Below are 19,559 nucleotides of genomic sequence, written 5' to 3'. Positions count from 1 at the left end.
TGGCAACAGCTGCTTGACCTCTTGATTACAGCTACAGTGGTTTCCTCTTAAAATCAATCCTTCCAGCGGTGGCCCCTGATTTCCCCTCTGTACCCTTTCCGATGACTTTGTAAGCAACCAGTTCCTGTGTTAAATCCTTTATGTTTAAAATACCGATAGTGATGATTCCTATTTCTAGAACTAAATCTCGACTAATTCGGGAATGGATGTTTCACGTAAAGAAATATCACACGTAAACTTTAGTGAAAGAATTTATTTCATGCTGTTGCCTCAAACTTGCTTAGATTTAAATTATGATTCCCATGTTTAAATCAGTTCAGTGTTTTCCTTACTGAGGTCATTCTCTTTGAGAGCTGTTTACATAACATACTTAGGGTTTTCTGGGTCCTGAACAGATAACTCTATTTGTATACCATATTAAAGGCAGAGTGTACTTTAATGATGATCATCTTAGTGTAGATGTAAGCAAAAGTGTTTTGTATAACTTCTAGAAAGCATCTTCAGAAGGAAAGGTACAGACTTTTTCCTCTTCCTCCTTTCTGTTAGCTGGAGTGTGGATATGATGACAGGCACACTGGCAGCCATTTTGGATCACGAGGTAGAACACTAATCATGACAGAGTAGAAGAGAACTTGCCCATTGACCACAGAGCTGCCACATAGGCCTGGGTTGTTTATCTCTAGATTTCATTTATTTAAAAAAGAAAAAATTAATCCCTATCTTTTAAAGTCACTGTTATTTTGTTGCTGTTTTTGTTATTATATGCAGCCAAACCTAACCCTAATTGATAAAAAAAAAAAAAATTTTTTTTTTTTTTTTTAATTGATAGAAGGGTACAAATCCATTCTCAAAAGCTGTCTAACTTGCCATCCCTTACTACTTAAGCATAGTAGGACATGCTGCCAAGAATGCTGATCTGGGTTTTGAATTAAAGATGTAAGGTGGTTTCATGGAGACCAATTCAGCATATGAAGCAAGGAAGTTTGTAAGCCAAACAAATAAATTTGACTTATATTGCTTTCAAAATCAAGTCAAGGTACCACTTTCAGGTTGAGTAAAGGGCAGGTCCCCAACCTCAGCTGATGTGTCCCTCCAGACTAGAGTTATTGGTTCAAAATGGCCACATGTTTGTTTAAACTGGCCCTCTGCTGTTCATCATGTGACCACACTACAGCTCACAGCACATCCAATGATGTAATCTGCTTTGCAGCTCTCTATTCTGGAGCCCATAGATCAGAGGGTTAAAACACTGGGCAAATGCAAAGACGCTAAAAAGCACCAGATTTAAAGCAAAGAAAAATACCCCACACGTCTTCCCCAAACCAATGAATACCAGGGTTGGTACTACATGTAAGCCCATCTGCACTAAATGAATAAAAACTGTTTTCCTTGCTTTGATATTTGACCTATTGAAATGGCCAGCCCGTTTCCCTTCTTGGTATATCAGGGAGTAACTTATAAGAATGACAGACAAAAGAAGGAAAAGGAAAACCATGCCAGTGACTCTCGCAGGAGTGCCATTCAAGATGACAGGGCAAAGAGGTTCTGATTTTAAAACAGCAACCGGAGTGGGGTTAGTGCCTTCTATGACGAATAAGCAAACATTCTTGAGTATAATGGTGGTCCAGGTCCCAGCCAGAATCCTGTACTTAACTGAATTGACAAGGGACAGAGATCTCAATGGCCAGCAAATTGCCAGGTAAGTGTTGAGAGCCATCAAGGCCAGAGTGAAGAGAATCCCTTCTCCAACACTCAGCTGTGCCCCAAACACCACCCAGCATATCAGCAGGGGGCTGTTGGCCAGCAGTGCCCGCATCCCTTGGAAAACAATCCCCAGGCCACAGTAGGAGGAGATGCACAGGAGATGGTGACAAAGGAGAATGTACCGGGTCTCTTTCCTCAGTTTCAAATTCTGTGACACTATTGCAATAATGATGACAGTGATGAATGTGGCAAAGGAGAAAGCAACCACATATACAGAGGCCTTCACCGTTGCTTCTAGTCTCAGCCAGTCCGAGATATTGCAGCGCTCAGAAGACAAGTTCATGATCTTCAATTCAGCGCTATCTGGGCTCCTGGAGGAGAAAAGAACAAGGAAGAGTGAATCTGTGTTAAAGCTGCTTGCATGGCTTTCCAGCTCTCTCAGCATGGGATCTTGCAATCAATCTCATGGAACAGATTGTGTTTCGGTATAAAGGATGACAATTTTAGACAGTACTGATATGGATTAAAGGAACTAGAGAAATCATCTAGGGTCTTACAAAAGGAAGATTCACTCTGAGTACTCGGCAAATTGCTCAAAATCAGGTCGAGGTTTTTCTGCTCATGCATCCTTTTCCATCCTTGATTGTGACAACTTTTTCAATTCAGAGCACAAAGCACAACATTCCGAAAGTCATTAGATTAACCATCAAGCACTTGTTAACACTTAGTATACACGAAGTTTTGGGAAAGAAGTTGGGGCAAGAGCCATGAGAAATGCAGGGAAGCCAAAGAAGTAGAAGTTATTGACTCAGAGAGTTGAGCCCATGGGGAGCAAAAATTTGAACAAGTAACTAACAATAATAATCACAATCGTGACTGACATCTACATAGTACTTTCCAGGGTCAAAACTGTTCTCAGAGTACATTCCTCGCTAACCCTGGGGTATGTTTTCTCTTCCACCAGATAGTTGTACTGCACTTTTCACAAATGGGTAAACTGAGCCTTAGAGAGGTTAGATAACTTGCCCAAGGCCATATGGTCATTACAGAATGGGACTAGAATTTGAATTCAGGAGGAGTACAACTCCAGAACCCACAATGTCAACCACTACAACACCACATGAATGCGTTCTCAGGTTTCTTCTTTGGCCAACATCATTTAACCAGCCAACTGGACCCTGTTTATAGGAAGCTGGTGATAATATCGTTTCCGTGTTCAAGACGTTGGAAGACTGCACACCCAGGAGATGACGAAGATTTTCTGTGACCACCAAAATAAGTAAGGCACGCACAGCAGCTTCATGAAAACTTCTCAAGCAGCTCAGTAATGAATGGCATGCTGTGTGGCAGCCTGGGGAACAGCCAAGTTACAGTATTATTGTTTTTACGTGAACGTTCAAGGTAGAGATATCAACCATTGCCTATACCTCATCCTAGGTGATCAGCCCCACCATGGCTTTGCTGCCTTGCTCTAACCTCAGGACCTATCATATCAACTCCTCCCCCATCAAAGTTGATTGGGCTCCAGGTAGCAAGAGCACCATGGAAAACCAGTCCATAGACTGTGCTGTGTCCACCAGAGTCTTTCTCAAAAATTTGACCCAAATGTTCATCAACAGATGAACATATAAACAAAATGGGGTAATCCATACAATGAACTATTACTCAGCCATAAAGAAAAATGAAGTCTTGATACACGCAACAACATGGATGAATACTGAAAACATCATGTTGAATGAAATCAGTCACAAAAGGGCAAATATTGCATTGTTGTATGGTCTCACTTATATGAAATAGGCAAGTACATAGAGACCAAAGTTTATGGATGGTTACGGGGTGGGAGGGTTGAGGAAAGGGGGAGGCTTACCTTAGGCTGCACTGAATTTCTGTTATTGATGGTAGAGTAATTTGGAAATGGATAGTGGTAATGGTTGGCTAACATGATGAATATAACCAATGTCACTGAATTGAACATGTAAAAAATGTTGAACTGAAGGAACCATGGTGGTGCAATGGTTAAGTGCTCAACTGCTAACTGAAAAGTTGGTGGTTTGAGCCCACTCAGTGGCTCTGTGGGAGAAAGACCTGGCAATCTGCACCCATAAAGATCACCAAAATAAAAAACCAAAAACCAAACCTATTGCCGTCCAGTCAATTCCGACTCATAGTGACCCTACAGGAAAGAGGAGAACTGCCCCATAGAGTTTCCAGGGAGCGGCTAGTGGATTCAAACTGCCAACCTTTTGGTTAGCACCTGAGTTTTTAAACCCTGTGCCACCAGGGCTCCCCCATAAACATTACAGCCTAGAAAATCCTGTGGGGCATTTCTACTCTGGCACGTAGGGTCCCTGTAGTTGAAATTGACTTGACAGCACCTAACAACAGCAACAAATTTAAACCAATGTTGAATTGGCAAATGTTTTATATATATATATATATATACATATATATATATACACACTTACCACAATAAAACAGTCAAAAGGAAAAAAACTAAAAAAAAAGATCTGACCCAAGGCATACAGAGAATGTAGGCCAAGTGTGATGTCATGTAATTGACCTACCAGTCAAGTCGAGAGGTGAGTGAGTAGAAGAAAAGGACAGAAAGAGAGGTAGGAGAGAAACAGAGGGAAGCAAGGATGAGGGAGACCACAAGGCCTCTGAGAAACCTCAGAAGTCCTTGCAAGACAAAGCGAACAATCCAATCCCTGGCCATCTGCTCCACTGGGACGCTCAGCATTTTCTATCCTTGGGTTCTAAAAATATATTATGTGACCTAGCTTGAATGGGTTTCTATTCCTTTATTATGTCCCCCAGACTCCAAGGTATATAAAATGGGCCCTGAAAAACCACAATAAATTACACTGATTTCCCAAAGGGCACATACGTATGACAATAGAGATACAACTATTGCAAGTTTTTGAGAGTCTAAAACACCACAACCCCTATGAAATCCCTCACTGGAGGCCTATTTGTTTGTTGTTTGTTTTTCTTTTTTTTTTTTTCCTTCTGGGTATCGTGTTGTCCCCTTTTGTGGAGAATTCTCCCTGTGCCGATGGGTTTTTGGTGCCATTGTCGGGCTTCTGAACTCCAAGCACTCTTTTCTCTACTATCCAGCTCTCCAAAGAGGAATAGGAATTGTAATGGTCATTTTCATTGTCAAAGTCACTGTCAAGCTTTGTTTTTCGCTGCAGATTTTTCAATCAATATCTTACAAAAGAACTGTCGTGGATTGAATTGTGTCCCCCCAAAATATGCATATCAATTTGGCTAGGCCAGCCACTGTCTGCAGCCTTTGTGCTGGATTCCTTGCTCCTGCTCACCAGGACTTCCCTGCACCTGTGTGTGTGGGGTCCCGGGTGGCACCATCCCACACAGGCCTGTGCAATTCCATTTGGCAGAACCCTCCCCCAAACTGCAGTGAGCTGGACTGAGACCCAAAACCCTACACAGGGTATACAAGGGCTGTCACTGTGCTTCCTCTAGAATAAAATTTTAGAAGACATTTTTTTTTTTTTTTCTGAACACTGCAGCTGCAGCTATTAACAAAGGTTAAACTGCCAAACCTCCTTCCTTCCAGATCTCAAATAGTTTCAGGGAACCATGCATCGTTGGGAACAAGCAGGGACTAGTTTCTTTTTATTTCTACTATGTTTAGCACACTAGTCAACTAGGCACATTGTTTCATCCTTACACTCAACAAACGTTTATTGGGCACGGAAACATACAATGCATCATCTTAAGCAGTAAGTTTATAAGGTAATAAAATGCAGTCGTTGACATAAGGAAGCTTATGGCCCAGTGGAAGAAGCAGAATATAAATGTCCTAAGATAGATAACAATAACCAGAAGCACCAAGCCTAGTTTTACTCATCTACCAAAAGAGTAAGAAAGGCAAGTGTGCTATGGGAGGGGAGTTTAGAAATAGAAGGGATCACTGTGGCCCAAAGCAGTCAGAGAAAGCTTCCTCGGGGAAGTGAGACTTGAAGTGCACCTTTCTAGGATGAAAACTAGTACAAAGCAGGGTGGGGTGAGATGGAGAGGGGAGAGGAGCAGGGCAGATTCTAGGTGTGTTTGGGGACATTGAGTAGATAGGTAGGTTTGTTGGAGAGGTGGGCTCACGCTGGAGACCAAGTGGTTGACGAAGACTAGGAGCAGATTTGGGGTGGGGTTTGAGTCCATTCTGAGAGATTAAAATTCACCCCGCAAACGATTAGGGGTCTTGCTGATTTTTTTTTTTTTTTTGAGAGCAGACCAAGATGCCCAGGTGTGCAGATGCAGCATTGATGGGAACTCGGCATAGCAGGCAGCCCAGCAAAGGAGAAATGCTCAGTACTGTCATAGGAGTAAAGGAGCCCTGGTGGCACAGTGGTTAAGAGCTCAGCTGCTAACCAAAAGGTTGGAGGTTCAAACCCATCAGCTGCTCCTCCAGAGAAAGATGTGGCAGTCTGCTTCCGTAAAGATTTATAGCCTTGAAAACCCTATGGGGCAATTCTACTCTGTCCCATAGGATCATTGTGAGTTGGAATCAACTCGATGGCAGTGGGTGGATCATAGGAGTGACTTAGAATACTTTTCGTACCCATGAAATCTCCAAGACAATTACAAATCTGAAAAATCAAAGAGTACAAGTTTTATTACCTTTCATTTATTTTTATGCAGCCTCAGAAAAATCAGCAATTTATTCAGGGTCGTACAGCCAGAAAGGACTTCCCAGCCTCAGATTCCCAGCCTTTCTCAGAGGTATATTTGCATATCCAGAGCTTGTGGTAACCAAACCCATAGGATAAGCTCCCATCTAGACGTGACCTCCAACCACTTAACAACAGCACTTAAGATCCTTTCGCTTTTTTTTTTAATTCTAAAATGGGAAACACCTACTTCCCTTTAGCCCAAAATGCTACTTTGGCTTTGAAATAAGACCCTTGGAGACAAGAGGCTTCAGCAAAGAATTGCATTATATCCATAACCGCTCTGATGAAGGAGACCCTGGGTGGTACAAATGGTTATTGTTATCCATCTTACAACATTTATATTCTGCTCCTTCCACTAGACTGCTAATCCAAAGGTTGGAGGTTTGAGTCCACCCAGAGGCACCTCAGAAGAAAAGCTTGATGCTCTATTTCCGAAAAATCAGCCATTGAAAACTCTGTGGAGTACAGATCTACTACTATGACACAGGTGGGGTTGCTGAGTCAGAATCGACTTGAGGGCAACTGGGTTAGTTTTGTTCTGTTTTCCCGGATAAAATCAGTCAGCCACACCACCACTCCCTGCAAAAGTCCATGACTGGACAGCGCAGCTCCAAGGCCCTGCTCGCTAAAACACTAAGCCTGGTGGCCCACATTAATGATGGTCGGCGTTTAAAAGTTCTGAAGGGCTCCCCACAGCCCTCTGAGGTGATCCTCCCAGCAGCCCACAGAGGCAGAGAAAACAGAGAGGACCTTCAGCCCTGCTTCACGAGAGAAGGCCAAGCGTGGAGGGCGTTGTTAGTTAATGATGAAGCCCGGCTTCATACCCAGGCCTTCCAATTTCCAAGACGGCGCTCTGTTGTTGTTATTTTGGTTCATTTTTTTCCTAACAGCAGCATATTGAGGTACGTGAATTTCATTCCTTGAAAAAAATAAAATGCTGTGCAGAAAAAAGCGGCTATGTGTTACCACTTATTTCCGGTAGCTGAGAACAGCTTCCGGTGGGTCCCCGCTAGACTTTCCTACCACCGAGAATCTAAAGGAGGGAAGATCTGTGATCTTTGAGGAGGGCCTTTCCTTCTTGGGCAAATACAGTCAGCCAGGCCAGTAACGGACTCACCACTGATGGGAAGAACCTGTCAGCTGAGAATGAAATTCAGAAACAGTGCCACGCGCTCGCTGGCTGCAGGCAGGAGGCCAAGGCGAAGTGGATACTTCCAGAATGGCTCCTAAAACCCTCCCCCGATGATCCGACCTTCTCCTTCTCCCCAGTAATCACGCCCCTTCTCTTTAAACACATCTGTACGTCAGTTCTAATCACGGACTTACTTCTTTAGTGAAGCCTCCTGGTCTCCTCCGTTATTCTCCTCGAGGGGAACAGGAAGGAAGGGAGGGGACTGGTGTTTATTGAGGGCAGGCACTCCACATCAGAAATGAGCTCTTACTAAATATTAGATTTTATTGCAAATCAACCTGGAGACTGCTTAGGTGTGGAAAACTGGGCAAAGTCCCAAAGCCTCTCTAGGTATATCCTGTAACTCCTGAAGACAAAAAAATTATGTTTTTCTCCTGAGTTCTATCCCAGGCAGTTCAGTCTCAACCTGATTTTTTTTTTTTTACATAAAGAGAAGTTCTCAAGCTTCCCTCCCCATGTTTTTCCTGAACAAAAACTTCATCTACAGATGTTCCTCTAAGTACTCACAGAATCAGCCAATCCAGAGACCCTCTACCTTGCTTTATTAGAACCTTGTCGTTTTCTAAAATATGTGGTGTTTAAAAACACGCCTTTAAAAACAATATGCACATGCATCTTTACTGAATATGATAAGATTTTGAAATATCAGTCTGCCCACTGGCAAGGACAAGGTGAAAAAGATTCCAAAATCTAGACTATAAATCCATATTCAAGAGGGAAGACTTGGAAAAGGAGTTAGCTAAAAAATAATAAAATCTATCCTGAAGTACAACTCTGACAGTGATAAGATAATATCCATACACCTACAAGGAAGACCAAATAATATGACTATTATTCAAATTTACACACCAACCACTAGGGACAAAGATGAAGAAATAGAAGATTTTTATCAGCTGCTGCAGTCTGAAATTGATCAAACATGAATCAAGATGCATTGATAATTACTGGCAATTGGAATGCAAAAGTTGGAAACAAAGAAGAAGGATCAGTAGTTGGAAAATATGGCCTTGGTGACAGAAACAATGCTGGAGATCGAATGATTGAATTTTGCAAGACCAACGACTTCTTCATTGCAAATACCTTCTTTCACCAACATAAACGGCGACTATACACATTTTTTTTTTTTCATGGACCTCTCCAGATGGAACACAGAGAAATCAAATTGACTACATCTGTGGAAAGAGACAATGGAAAAGCTCAATATCATCAGTCAGAACAAGGCCAGGGGCGGGCTGTGGAACAGACCATCAATTGCTCATGTGCAAGTTCAAGCTGAAACTGAAGAAAATCAGAGCAAGTCCACGAGAGCCAAAATATGACCTTGAGTATATCCCACCTGAATTCAGAGACCATCTGAAGAATAGATTTGATGCATTGAACACTAGTGACCGAAGACCAGATGAGTTGTAGAATGACATCATACATGAAGAAAGCAAGAGGTCATTGAAAAGACAGGAAAGAAAGAAAAGATCAAGATGGATGTCAGAGGAGACTCCGAGACTTGTTCTTGAAAGTCAAGCAGCTAAAGCAACAGGAAGAATTGATGAAGTAAAAGAACTGAACAGAAGATTTCAAAGGGCCTCTCGAGAAGACAAAGTGAAGTATTATAATGACATGTGCAAAGAGCTGGAGACGGAAAACCAAAAGGGAAGAACACGCTCAGCGTTTCTCAAGCTGAAAGAACTGAAGAAAAGATTCAAGCGTCAGTTGCAATAGTGAAGGATTCTATGGGGAAAATATTAAACGACGCAGGAAGCATCAAAAGAAAATGGAAGGAATACACAGTCATTATATCAAAAAGAATTAGTCAGTGTTCAACCATTTCAAGAGGTAGCATATGATCAGGAACCGATGGTAGTGAAGGAAGAAGTCCAAGCTGCTCTGAAGGCATTGGAGAAAAACAAGGCTCCAGGAACTGATGGAATATCAATTGAGATATTTCAACAAACAGATGCAGCACTGGAGGTGCTCACTCATCTATGCCAAGAAATATGGAAGACAGCACTGGAGGTGCTCACTCATCTATGCCAAGAAATATGGAAGACAGCTTCCTGGCCAATTGACTGGTTGTTGTTGTTGTTAAGTGCCGTCGAGTCGGTTCCGACTCATAGCGACCCTATGCACAGCAGAACAGAACACTGCCCGGTCCTGAGCCATCCTTACAATCGTTGTTATGCTTCAGCTCATTGTTGCAGCCACTGTGTCAGTCCACCTCGTTGAGGGTCTTCCTCTTTTCCGCTGACCCTGTACTCTGCCAAGCATGATGTCCTTCTCCAGGGACTGATCCCTCCTGACAACATGTCCAAAGTATGTAAGACACAGCCTCGCCATCCTTGCCTCTAAGGAGCATTCTGGCTGTACTTCTTCCAAGACACATTTGTTCATTCTTTTGGCAGTCCATAGTATATTCAACTGACTGGAAGAGATCCATATTTATGCCTATTCCCGAGAAAGGTGATCCAACCGAATGTGGAAATTATAGAACAATATCATTAATACCACACGCAAGCAAAATTTTGCTGAAGATCGTTCAAAAATGGCTGCAGCAGTATATCAACAGGGAACTGCCAGAAATTCAGGCCGGTTTCAGAAGAGGACGTGGAACCAGGGATATCACTGGTGACGTCAAATGGATCCTGGCTGAAAGCAGAGAATACCAGAAGGATGTTTACCTGTGTTTTATTGACTATGCAAAGGCATTCGACTGTGTGGATCGTTACAAATTATCGATAACATTGCAAAGAATGGGAATTTCAGGACACTTAATTGTGCTCATGAGGAACCTGTACATAGATCAAGAGGCAGTTGTTCAGAAAGAACAAGGGGAAACTGATTGGTTTAAATTCAGGAAAGGTGTGTGTCAGGGTTGTATTCTTTCACCATACCTATGCAGTCTGTATGCTGAGCAAATAATCTGACAACCTGGACTATATGAAGAAGAACGGGGCATCAGGATCGGAGGAAGACTCATTAACAACCTGCGTTATGCAGATGACACAACCTTGCTTGCTGAAAGTGAAGAGGACTTGAAGCACTTACTAATGAAGATCAGAGACCACAGCCTTCAGTATGGATTGCACCTCAACATAAGGAAAACAAAAATCCTCACAACTGGACCAATGAGCAACATCATGATAAATGGAGAAAAGATTGAAGTTGTCAAGGATTTCATTTTTCTTGGATCCACAATCAACAGCCATGGAAGCAGCAGTCAAGAAATCAAAAGACACATTTCATTGGGTAAATCTGCTGCAAAGGACCTCTTTAAAGTGTTGAAAAACAAAGATGTCACCTTGAAGACTAAGGTGAGCCTGACCCAAGCCATGGTATTTTCAATCGCATCATATGCATGTGAAAGCTGGACAATGAATAAGGAAGACTGAAGAAGAATTGACGCCTTTGAATTGTGGTGTTGGTAGAGAATATTGAATATACCATGGACTGCCAAAAGAATGAACAGATCTGTCTTAGAAGAGGTACAACCAGAATGCTCCTTTGAAGCAAGGATGGCGAGACCTCATCTTACCTACTTTGGACACGTCAGGAGGGATCAGTCCCTGGAGAAGGACATCATGCTTGGCAGAGTATAGGGTCAGCGGAAAAGAGGAAGACCCTCAACGAGGTGGATTGACACAGTGGCTGCAACAATGAGCTCAAGCATAACGATGGTAAGGATGGCACAGGACCGGGCAGTGTTTCATTCTGTTGCGCATAGGGTCGCTATGAGTCAGAACTGACTCGACGGCACCTAACAACAACAACAACAATAATAATAGGAAGCTCTTTTCACTGTATAATTTAAATAATGATAAGTATGTGTGGTCCTAAGTATTACCTAACTCAGCCAACAAGTTGCCATTTAGTTGATTTCAACTCATGGCACCCGTGTGTACCAGAGTAGAACTGTGTTGGACAGAGTTTTTAATGGCTGATATTTTGGAAGTAGATCACAAGATCTTTCTTCTGAGGTGCCTCTGGGTAGACCTGAACCTCCAACCTTTGGATTAACAGCCAAATGCGTTAACACTTTGCATTACCCAGAGACTCCCAACTTATTACAGTAATAATATCTGTATTAACAAAGAGGATACAATTTAATTACATATTTCACTGTCCTTAAAAAAATCTATCACTACAGATAGAAATGTGGCATAGGAGTCATTCCAGGACTTCAGAAAGAGATTATTTAATCTAATGATGATGTGAGAAAACCCTGGTGGCATAGTGGTTAAGTTCAAATCCTCCAGGCACTCCTTGGAAGCTATGGGGCAGTTCTACTCTGTCCTATAGGGTCGCTATGAATCGGAATCGACTTGACGGCAGTGGGTTTGGTTTTGGGGTATAATGATGTGGGGGGAGCCCTGGTGCACAGTGGTTGAGCATTTGGCTGCTAATTGAAAGGTCAGTGGTTCAAACCCACCGGATGCTCTGCAGAAGGATGTGGAAGTCTGCTTCCATAAAAATTACAGCCTTGGAAATCCTATGGGGCAGTTCTGCTCTGTTCTGTACGGTTGCTATGAGTCAGAATTGACTTGATGGCAATGAGTTTGGGTTTTGTTTTTTTTTTAATATATATAATGATGTCATATATGACAAATAACGTATCCATGAATCTTCATAGAAACTTAAATAATGAATTTATAAGAAATTTTGGTACACAGGCTGTGATGGTTAGTTTTATGTGTCAGCTTGGCTAGGCTATAAAACAAAACAAAAAACCCAAACCTATCGCCAGCAAGTCAATTCCAACTCATAGTGACCCTGTAGAACAAAGTAGGACCGCCCCATAGGGTTTCCAAGGTTGTAAATCTTTACAGAAGCGGACTGCCACATCTTTTTCCCTAGCAGCAGCTAGTGGGTTCAGGCCACTGACCTTTCAGTTAGCAGCCAAGTACTTTAACCACTGTGCAATTATAGTATCCAGTTATTTAATTAAATACTAGTCTAGTCGTCGCTGTGAAGATATTTTGTATTTTGGTTAACATCTACAATCAGTTGACTTTGAGTAAGAAGATTAACGTGGTTGGGCCTCATACAATCAGCCAAAGGCCTTAAAAGAGCAAAAACTGAGGTGCCCTGGAAAAGAAGAAATTCTGCCCCAAGACTGCAGCATCAACTCCTGCTGAGATTCCAGCCTGCTGATCTGCTCTGTGGATTTTAGACTTGCCGGCCACCACAGTCACATGAGCCGAATTCTTAAAATAAATTTCTTCTGTCCTACCAGTACCAGTTGCCACTGAGTTGACTCCAACTCATTGAATTGACTCCAACACCCCCACGTGTGTCAGAGTAGAACTGTGCTCCACAGGGTTTTCAGTGGCTGAGTTTTCAGAAGTAGATTGCCAGGCCTTTCTTCCAAGGTGCCTCTGGGTAGACTCAAACCTCCATCCTTTCAGTTAGCAGTCAAACACGTTACTGTTTGTACCACCTAGGGACTCTGTGCGTGCGTGCGTGTGTGTGTGTGTGTATTTCCATACATATGTCATATATATCATGCTATTATATATGTTCTATTGGTTCTGTTTCTCTGGAGAGTCCCAAGTGTTAAACTTGCTAAGATAAAATAGTCACTCAATTGTACTTGCATTGATTTTCTGCATCAGCATGGGACTAACCAAGAAGCGAACGTGGCAGCCTCAGCAGATGGACATTTATTCAGTCTGCTGGTGAATTCCAAATGCCTTTGTACCCCTAGCACAACTCTCAGTGCTAGGGATACCACAGCAATCAGCAAGCGCCAGGTCTCTGCTGTTACAGGCCTTACACAATCGTGGATCTTAGGACAGTTATCTGGCAGGCAGGAAACAGATGGCGTTTCTCCTCCCCTCCCTATCTCTCTAGGTGTCAGAGGTCAGTGTGATGTAGATAAACCACAAAGAGCAAACAGCAACGTGTACATTGCCAATGTGTGATTCATGGCCAACAATATTACCCAGAACCTGAGAGGAATTTTTCTTTGGTCTCCTGGTTTGTCTCTATTGAGTTCATCTGGTAGCATTTACATTTGAAATATGCTGAAGTTAATTATTTTAATGCTGTATTGTTATAATTATTTAGCTGGCTAAAAGTTAATTTGCCAGTGTATGACCTTAATATTATTAAAGCTTATAACACAACACATAGCAGCCAAGATGGGGAGCTTCCTTGTTTCATCAGTAGGCACCCGCTACTCCAAAGTCAGTGGTTTTCTTCCATTCACAGTTAGTCGCCCCATCTTAAAGCAGCAGGACACACCCCTGTCTCAGCAGATCAGCCATTAACCAGAAGCTCTATCAATACGATCTTGGCAAAGCTGAAATCAGCAGACTCCGTGAAGCATTTTAGTTTTGTCTCTCTGATTTAGCTTAGGGAATGGCTATGAACTTTCTGCCAGGTTTAATTCTATTTCCCCAAATCAAAGTACAATTTAATTATAGCTATTCTTGCTAACCATGTATATGTATACGTATACGTATATGTATATAGACACACACACATATATATACTGTAATTAATTTTACTGAAGCAAAGAACTCCCTTCATTTAAAATCTGTGCATGATATATATTGCTTGGGTAAATTCATCTTTATCAGGGGTCTTTGCATGATATGCATTATATTGGATTGTACATGCTATGTAAAGTCAGCTCTTTAAGCCTGAGAATTGTGATTCTAAATAAACATTATAACTGAAACTGAAATCCATGGATACCTTAACCTATTGCCTGCTTTGAGAACTTTTACTTAATAAGTGATTCTTAACTGGACCTTTTATTTAATTGCTGTATAATAGAGATCGCTCTATTGCAAGAAGCCTATGGTGCAAAGAGTTAAAGTGCTCTGCTGTTAACCAAAAGGTTTGAGGTTTGAGTCCACCCTGAGGTGCCTCTGGTGATCTACTTCCAAAAAAATCAGCCACTGCAAACCCTACGGAGTGCAGCTCTACTCTGGCACACATAGGGTTGCTATGAGTTGAAGTCAACTCAATGGCACCGGTTATATATTTATATATTCCTTTGGCAGGGATATTAGCCCATCTATCACAGCAAATTCTATTACCAATTGAATGGACTTGGATTTTTCCATTGCGAAGTTCATTCATACCAAGTTATTAAAGTTCTCAGTTATTTTCATTAGCATTTATATTTGCCTTTTAGTATTGGAGTAAGATTTTGAGTTATATTTATAGAGCATATGGCTGTTTCGGAACTTATTCTTGTGATTATCTTAGAATATGACAAGTACATTTATCTTTTCCTTTAATAGACTTATTCCCAAATAGAAAATGTATTATTGTTATTGATGCTATTTCTGCAAAGATTATTTATAACTGTGTTTTGTATTTTGCAAAAGAAGTTGCATTCTAAGGATCAGTGACAAAGAAAATAATTAACTTTGAAAACCCCCAGCTACATTATCATCCAATCACTTTTGAATGATCAGATAATTTACAAGCAACTAGAATTTTCAATTCATTCTTGTATTCCACTTTCTCCATTTAAGCATTCACTCATTCGTTCATTCAGTAAGCCTTTATACTGCACCTACTATGTGTCAGGCACTGTGCTGGGAGATGAGCAAAACATGGCCTCCACCCTCAAGAAATTTACTTCATTGATTCAGTTAGGGGCACAGGTGGGGATGACCAGTGGTATAGCTTATGAGCCAGGTGGCAAAAACATAGAGAATTTTCACATTTTTTGAATGGGAGAAAATGCATGAAAACCACAAACCTTTGGTTACAGTAAAGCGAGTTCCTTTCTTCTTAAAGAGGATGTGGGAGGGTATTCTTCCTTCTCTTGCATGAAAAACCAGGGTGGGAAATGTTTCGACAAATCCCAGACCAGACAGACACAGGGTCAGCAGGAGAAGCCTCCCGGGAGAAGCTAGGGCACCAAGAAGTTGAGTATGACTTCTTACTACAGGAGACGAAAGCAGGTAATGCAGCCCTCCGGAAAACCACTGCGCAAGCGGGTATAGGAAACAAGGACAAATCAGAGGAAGGCAAACTTGTCAATGATGCCTGCAGAAAGGAAACAACCAAGAAATAACCTAATTGTGTTTCGAGGGGACAGATACCAAGATCTAGATCCCTGCCAACTTTGGGGCTTGACCCAAATGACTACGAAGCTTTCAAAGTCTTCAGCATGGAGGGTTTGGAGAAGCTACCCCATCGCAGAACAAATGACCAGTCATGGCAGGAATTCTCCACGATCAATACAACTGGACGGGTCCAGATGACAGCAGATTGCAGGACGCAAGGGCTCCTGGGAGGGGAGGACGGACCTTAGATAAGGGAACAACTGCTGAGATCCTTAGTCCTGTGGTGTGTACCCCAGAAATGCATGGCTCTGTCACTCTGGTCTAGTGAGGCTGGCACCAGTACTCACAGAACCTTCCATTGAACTCTGAGTTTCCTAAACTGGGGAGCCTGTCCCAGGTATTAAAATGTTTCACTGTTTTCTCACTACCTCCTGGGCCACTTAAGCCACACACATCCATGGGCTCAGGCCTCCTACGTTAACAGAGACCATGAAATCCTTGGCTGTAGCAAACTCTGCAAAGAATCAGGCTTACATCACAAGTCTCTGGTTATTGACAATTTCACCTTCCTTGAATGTCTTCCTTTGTTTCAGACTTTGAACCTGACGATAAATATGTGTTTGCGCTTAGCCTATGTCCTGACTTCCTGGATTGTTGTTGTTAACTGCTGTAAAGCTGGCCTTTGACTCGTAGTGACCCCATGCACAATGGAATGAAACATTGCCTAGTCTTGCACCATCCCCATGATGGGTTGTGGATCACACTATTGTGATCCATTGGGTTTTCATTGACTTCCTGGATTCCTGGTCTCAAAACACTGAGTATTTTTAGTGAATATTGAATGCAGAGTATTTTTTGTATGATCCAGGTCTGGGGGTCACACGAGGTCATTTGCTGTTTCAGAGTGGTCTGAGTGATACAGAGCAAATCCCCGCCTGGAGTCCAAGGCAGTGGGACCTGGTCGGAAAGCAAGGGTACCCAGCTGGGGGACTGTGGCCTCAGGGGGAAGACCACAGGCCACAAGAGAGATGGGTCAAAAGTGAGTGGGGACCAGACCAGGGGCTTCAGCTTCTGTGACCAGAGCTGTGAGAATCCACATAATCTGGGAGGTGCCCCCAGAACAATGCACCCTACCCTAGGACTTGGAGGTTGTTTGCTGATGAGATTAAAATGCCTCCTTGGTAACATCAGGGGGTGACCAACCTGATCCTGGAAATGTAATTCTTGGAAACAATCCAGCATATTTGTAGATTCAACAAATAGGATATTGGGATAACAGCTGAAAACAGAAGGTAGCTGTCCCCTTAGAAGGTAGCTGTTCCCTTAGAGTGGAGCCCTGGTGGCACAGTGGTTAAGAACTGCGGCTGCTTAACCAAAAAGTTGGCCATTCAAATCTACTAGCTGATCCTTGGAAACCTTTTGAGGCAGTTTTACTCTGTCCTATAGGGTCTACTCTGTCCTATAGGATCTACTGTGTCCTATAGGGTTGATATGAGTTGGAATTGACTCAAAGGCAATGGATTTGGCTTTGGTTTTTTGGTTCCCTTAGAAGCAACAAAAAGCAAAGAGTTTGAACTTACTAATGTACCAACAACACTGAAGAAGCAAAGGGGCCCTGACTAATGTAATATTCTGAGCCAATTGACAAGTACAGTGAAACCTGTGAGAGCCAGAACTTGACAGGACTGCCTTGTTTTCCTGAGTTTCGAAAGTTTTCTGCCTTTGACAGGGTGCAGTCTTACCACTTTTCTATCGCTCTCTAATTAGTGGAAAATATTTGCATTTTCCTTCCCTGACAGGTTTCTGCTTTGCACAGATTCCGGCTTTTGCAGGTTTTATTGTATATCCTAAAGGCTGGGAGATATTTATGAGGCTGCCACCATTTTATTTATTCAACGAGCAATTGAATGACTACAGTCAAATGGGAAAATAACAAGACTCCCTGCTGAGGACCCGCATTTCCACCAAAGATGTACTGAGTCAGAATCTACAGTTTAACAAGATTTCCGGGTGATTCTTATGTATAATGCAAACTCTCAGCAGAGGATTGAACCAAAATGAACCAGTTGGAAGTCCTGAAAAATAAGGCAGATTCCCTGCCTTTGTGGAGCTCACAGTCTTTCAGGAAAGAAAAGTATCTAAGTAAATAATTTCAGCAACCATAAAAACCAAACCCACTGCCATTAAGTCGATTCTGCCTCATAGTGTGACCCTATAGGACACAGTATAACTGCCCCAAGCCATTCCTTGCTGGTGGATTTGAACTGTCAGCCTTTCAGTTAGCAGCTGAGCTCTTAACCACTGCGCCACCAGGGCTTCAATAATTTCAACACTATAGGTCAACTGTTGATTTAAAACTCTACAGAAGCCCAGAGGAGGGAGTGTGATCTTCCAAGAAGGATCAGGGAAGACTTCCCATGGGCCACCAACCCTTAAAAAATAAGAAGGATCTGTTCATTCAGCTAGCCAGCCCTCCACTCATTCATCCATTCATTTATCACATACGTATTGCCTATTCTGACTGTTCTAGGTACTGAGTATGACACTGAATAAGACACGTAGGTCCTTACTCTCATGAAGTTTACTTTCTGGTGCAGAGGTCAACATGACCTGGGGAAACACAGAGTGGTTCCTTAAGGCCATCCACTGTCCACCTTCCATTTTCCTCTCCCACATGTATTTTCCTACTGAGACCAGAGTGTCTTGACCACTCAACCCAGAGCATTTTGATTTGGTAATTATAGCTCCCATCTTGGAACTAAAATGTGAGCTTATTACTTGCCATCACAATGGAGTAACCCCGAAGGGCATGGTCAGATAAAATCAATTTCAGAAAATGCCGAGCTGAGAACCAACCTCAAGCAGAAATGGAAGAAGTGAGAATAAAGACCCCTGGCCAGATATGAGACATCCTTACCTTATTTTATCAGCTGGAGTCTTTTCTGCCAATTGAATAGCTAGCTAGTCCTCTTTTCCAGCAAAACGTGCGTGGGAGAAGAGCAGGAGTCTCTTCTCAAATCCTAGGAAGAACTTCCAAACCCAGCACCTCACACCAGCAACACAAAGGACAGGCCCTAGGACCCTGAAGGCCCCTTAGGCAGGTGACCATTGCCAGCGTCTCTTGCTGTGATTCACAGTGCAGAGAACTGCAGGACCACTGAGAAACAAAAGTCTCTCTGAGCTGGCCACTTCCCGAAACAATACTCAGTGCCTTCTGTCCAAGAAGGAAGTGGAGGAACCCTGGGCCCAGCCTCTCCTCTGCACACAGGGGCCCTGCTGCACACAGGGGCCCTGCTGCACACAGGGGCCCCTCTGCAAAGAGGTACCCGCCCTCCACACCCCTTCTGGTGTTTAAACTTATTTCCTGGTGTTTAAAGGTGACGAGGGAAAGTGTCTCTAGAGAAGTTGAAAAGTTTTCCTCACCCTAAGATTATAAGGGGGAAATTTGAACCATTGCAACCCATGGTTTTAAATCAGCTTTCAAAGATCTCAGATTACATCTCTTGAAGTGACCACAATTTCAACAGAAGGAAGAGGAAGGCAGTTAGAAGCTTGTGCAAGACATAGCTGGTACCATTCTGAAAAGTCCTGTTTCCTGTTTGCCAAGAGGTCTGCCTTAAATCCCTCAAGCTGCTAATTACGTTTTAATGTTGCTGTTATTGTTAGTTGCTGTCAAATTGGCTCTGACTCATGGATAATAGAACTAAACACCGTCCTGCACCAAAATCATGATCTTGAATGTGTTTGAGCCCATTGTCGAGGCCATGACGCCAATCTATCTCATTAAGGATTTCCCTTGTTTTCACCGACCTTCTACCAAACTGATGGTCTTTCCTGATGAGGTATCCAAAGTAAGCAAGCCATAGTCTCATCATCCTCGCTTCTAAGGAGCAATCTGTTTGTAATTCTAGTGTAAGTGTTAGATGTCCACTTTCCCTTATGTTTATA

General features: G+C 42.5%; 1 protein-coding gene across 4 annotated transcripts; it reads right to left on the bottom strand.

Moving 5' to 3' along the window:
• Window positions 1-238: 238 nt before the first annotated feature.
• On the bottom strand, window positions 239-18,800 carry LOC126078187 (probable G-protein coupled receptor 148). Of its 4 annotated transcripts, XM_049888415.1 has the most exons (3): window positions 18,529-18,800; window positions 15,302-15,530; window positions 239-2,075 (listed from the first exon to the last, which is right to left on the bottom strand). In XM_049888415.1, exon 3 carries the CDS (start codon window positions 2,045-2,047, stop codon window positions 1,169-1,171), a length of 879 nt encoding a protein of 292 aa, XP_049744372.1. In that variant the 5' UTR covers window positions 2,048-2,075; window positions 15,302-15,530; window positions 18,529-18,800; the 3' UTR covers window positions 239-1,168. The 4 variants fall into 4 exon arrangements, with proteins under 4 accessions (XP_049744372.1, XP_049744371.1, XP_049744374.1 ...); XM_049888414.1 differs by lacking the exon at window positions 15,302-15,530; XM_049888417.1 differs by lacking the exons at window positions 15,302-15,530; window positions 18,529-18,800 and adding an exon at window positions 7,725-7,769.
• Between the last annotated feature and the right edge of the window lie 759 nt (window positions 18,801-19,559).

Source organism: Elephas maximus, chromosome 6, assembly GCF_024166365.1.
Source record: "Elephas maximus indicus isolate mEleMax1 chromosome 6, mEleMax1 primary haplotype, whole genome shotgun sequence".
Classification (NCBI taxonomy): Eukaryota; Metazoa; Chordata; class Mammalia; order Proboscidea; family Elephantidae; genus Elephas; species Elephas maximus.
This window is presented reverse-complemented; position numbering and strand designations above follow the sequence as displayed.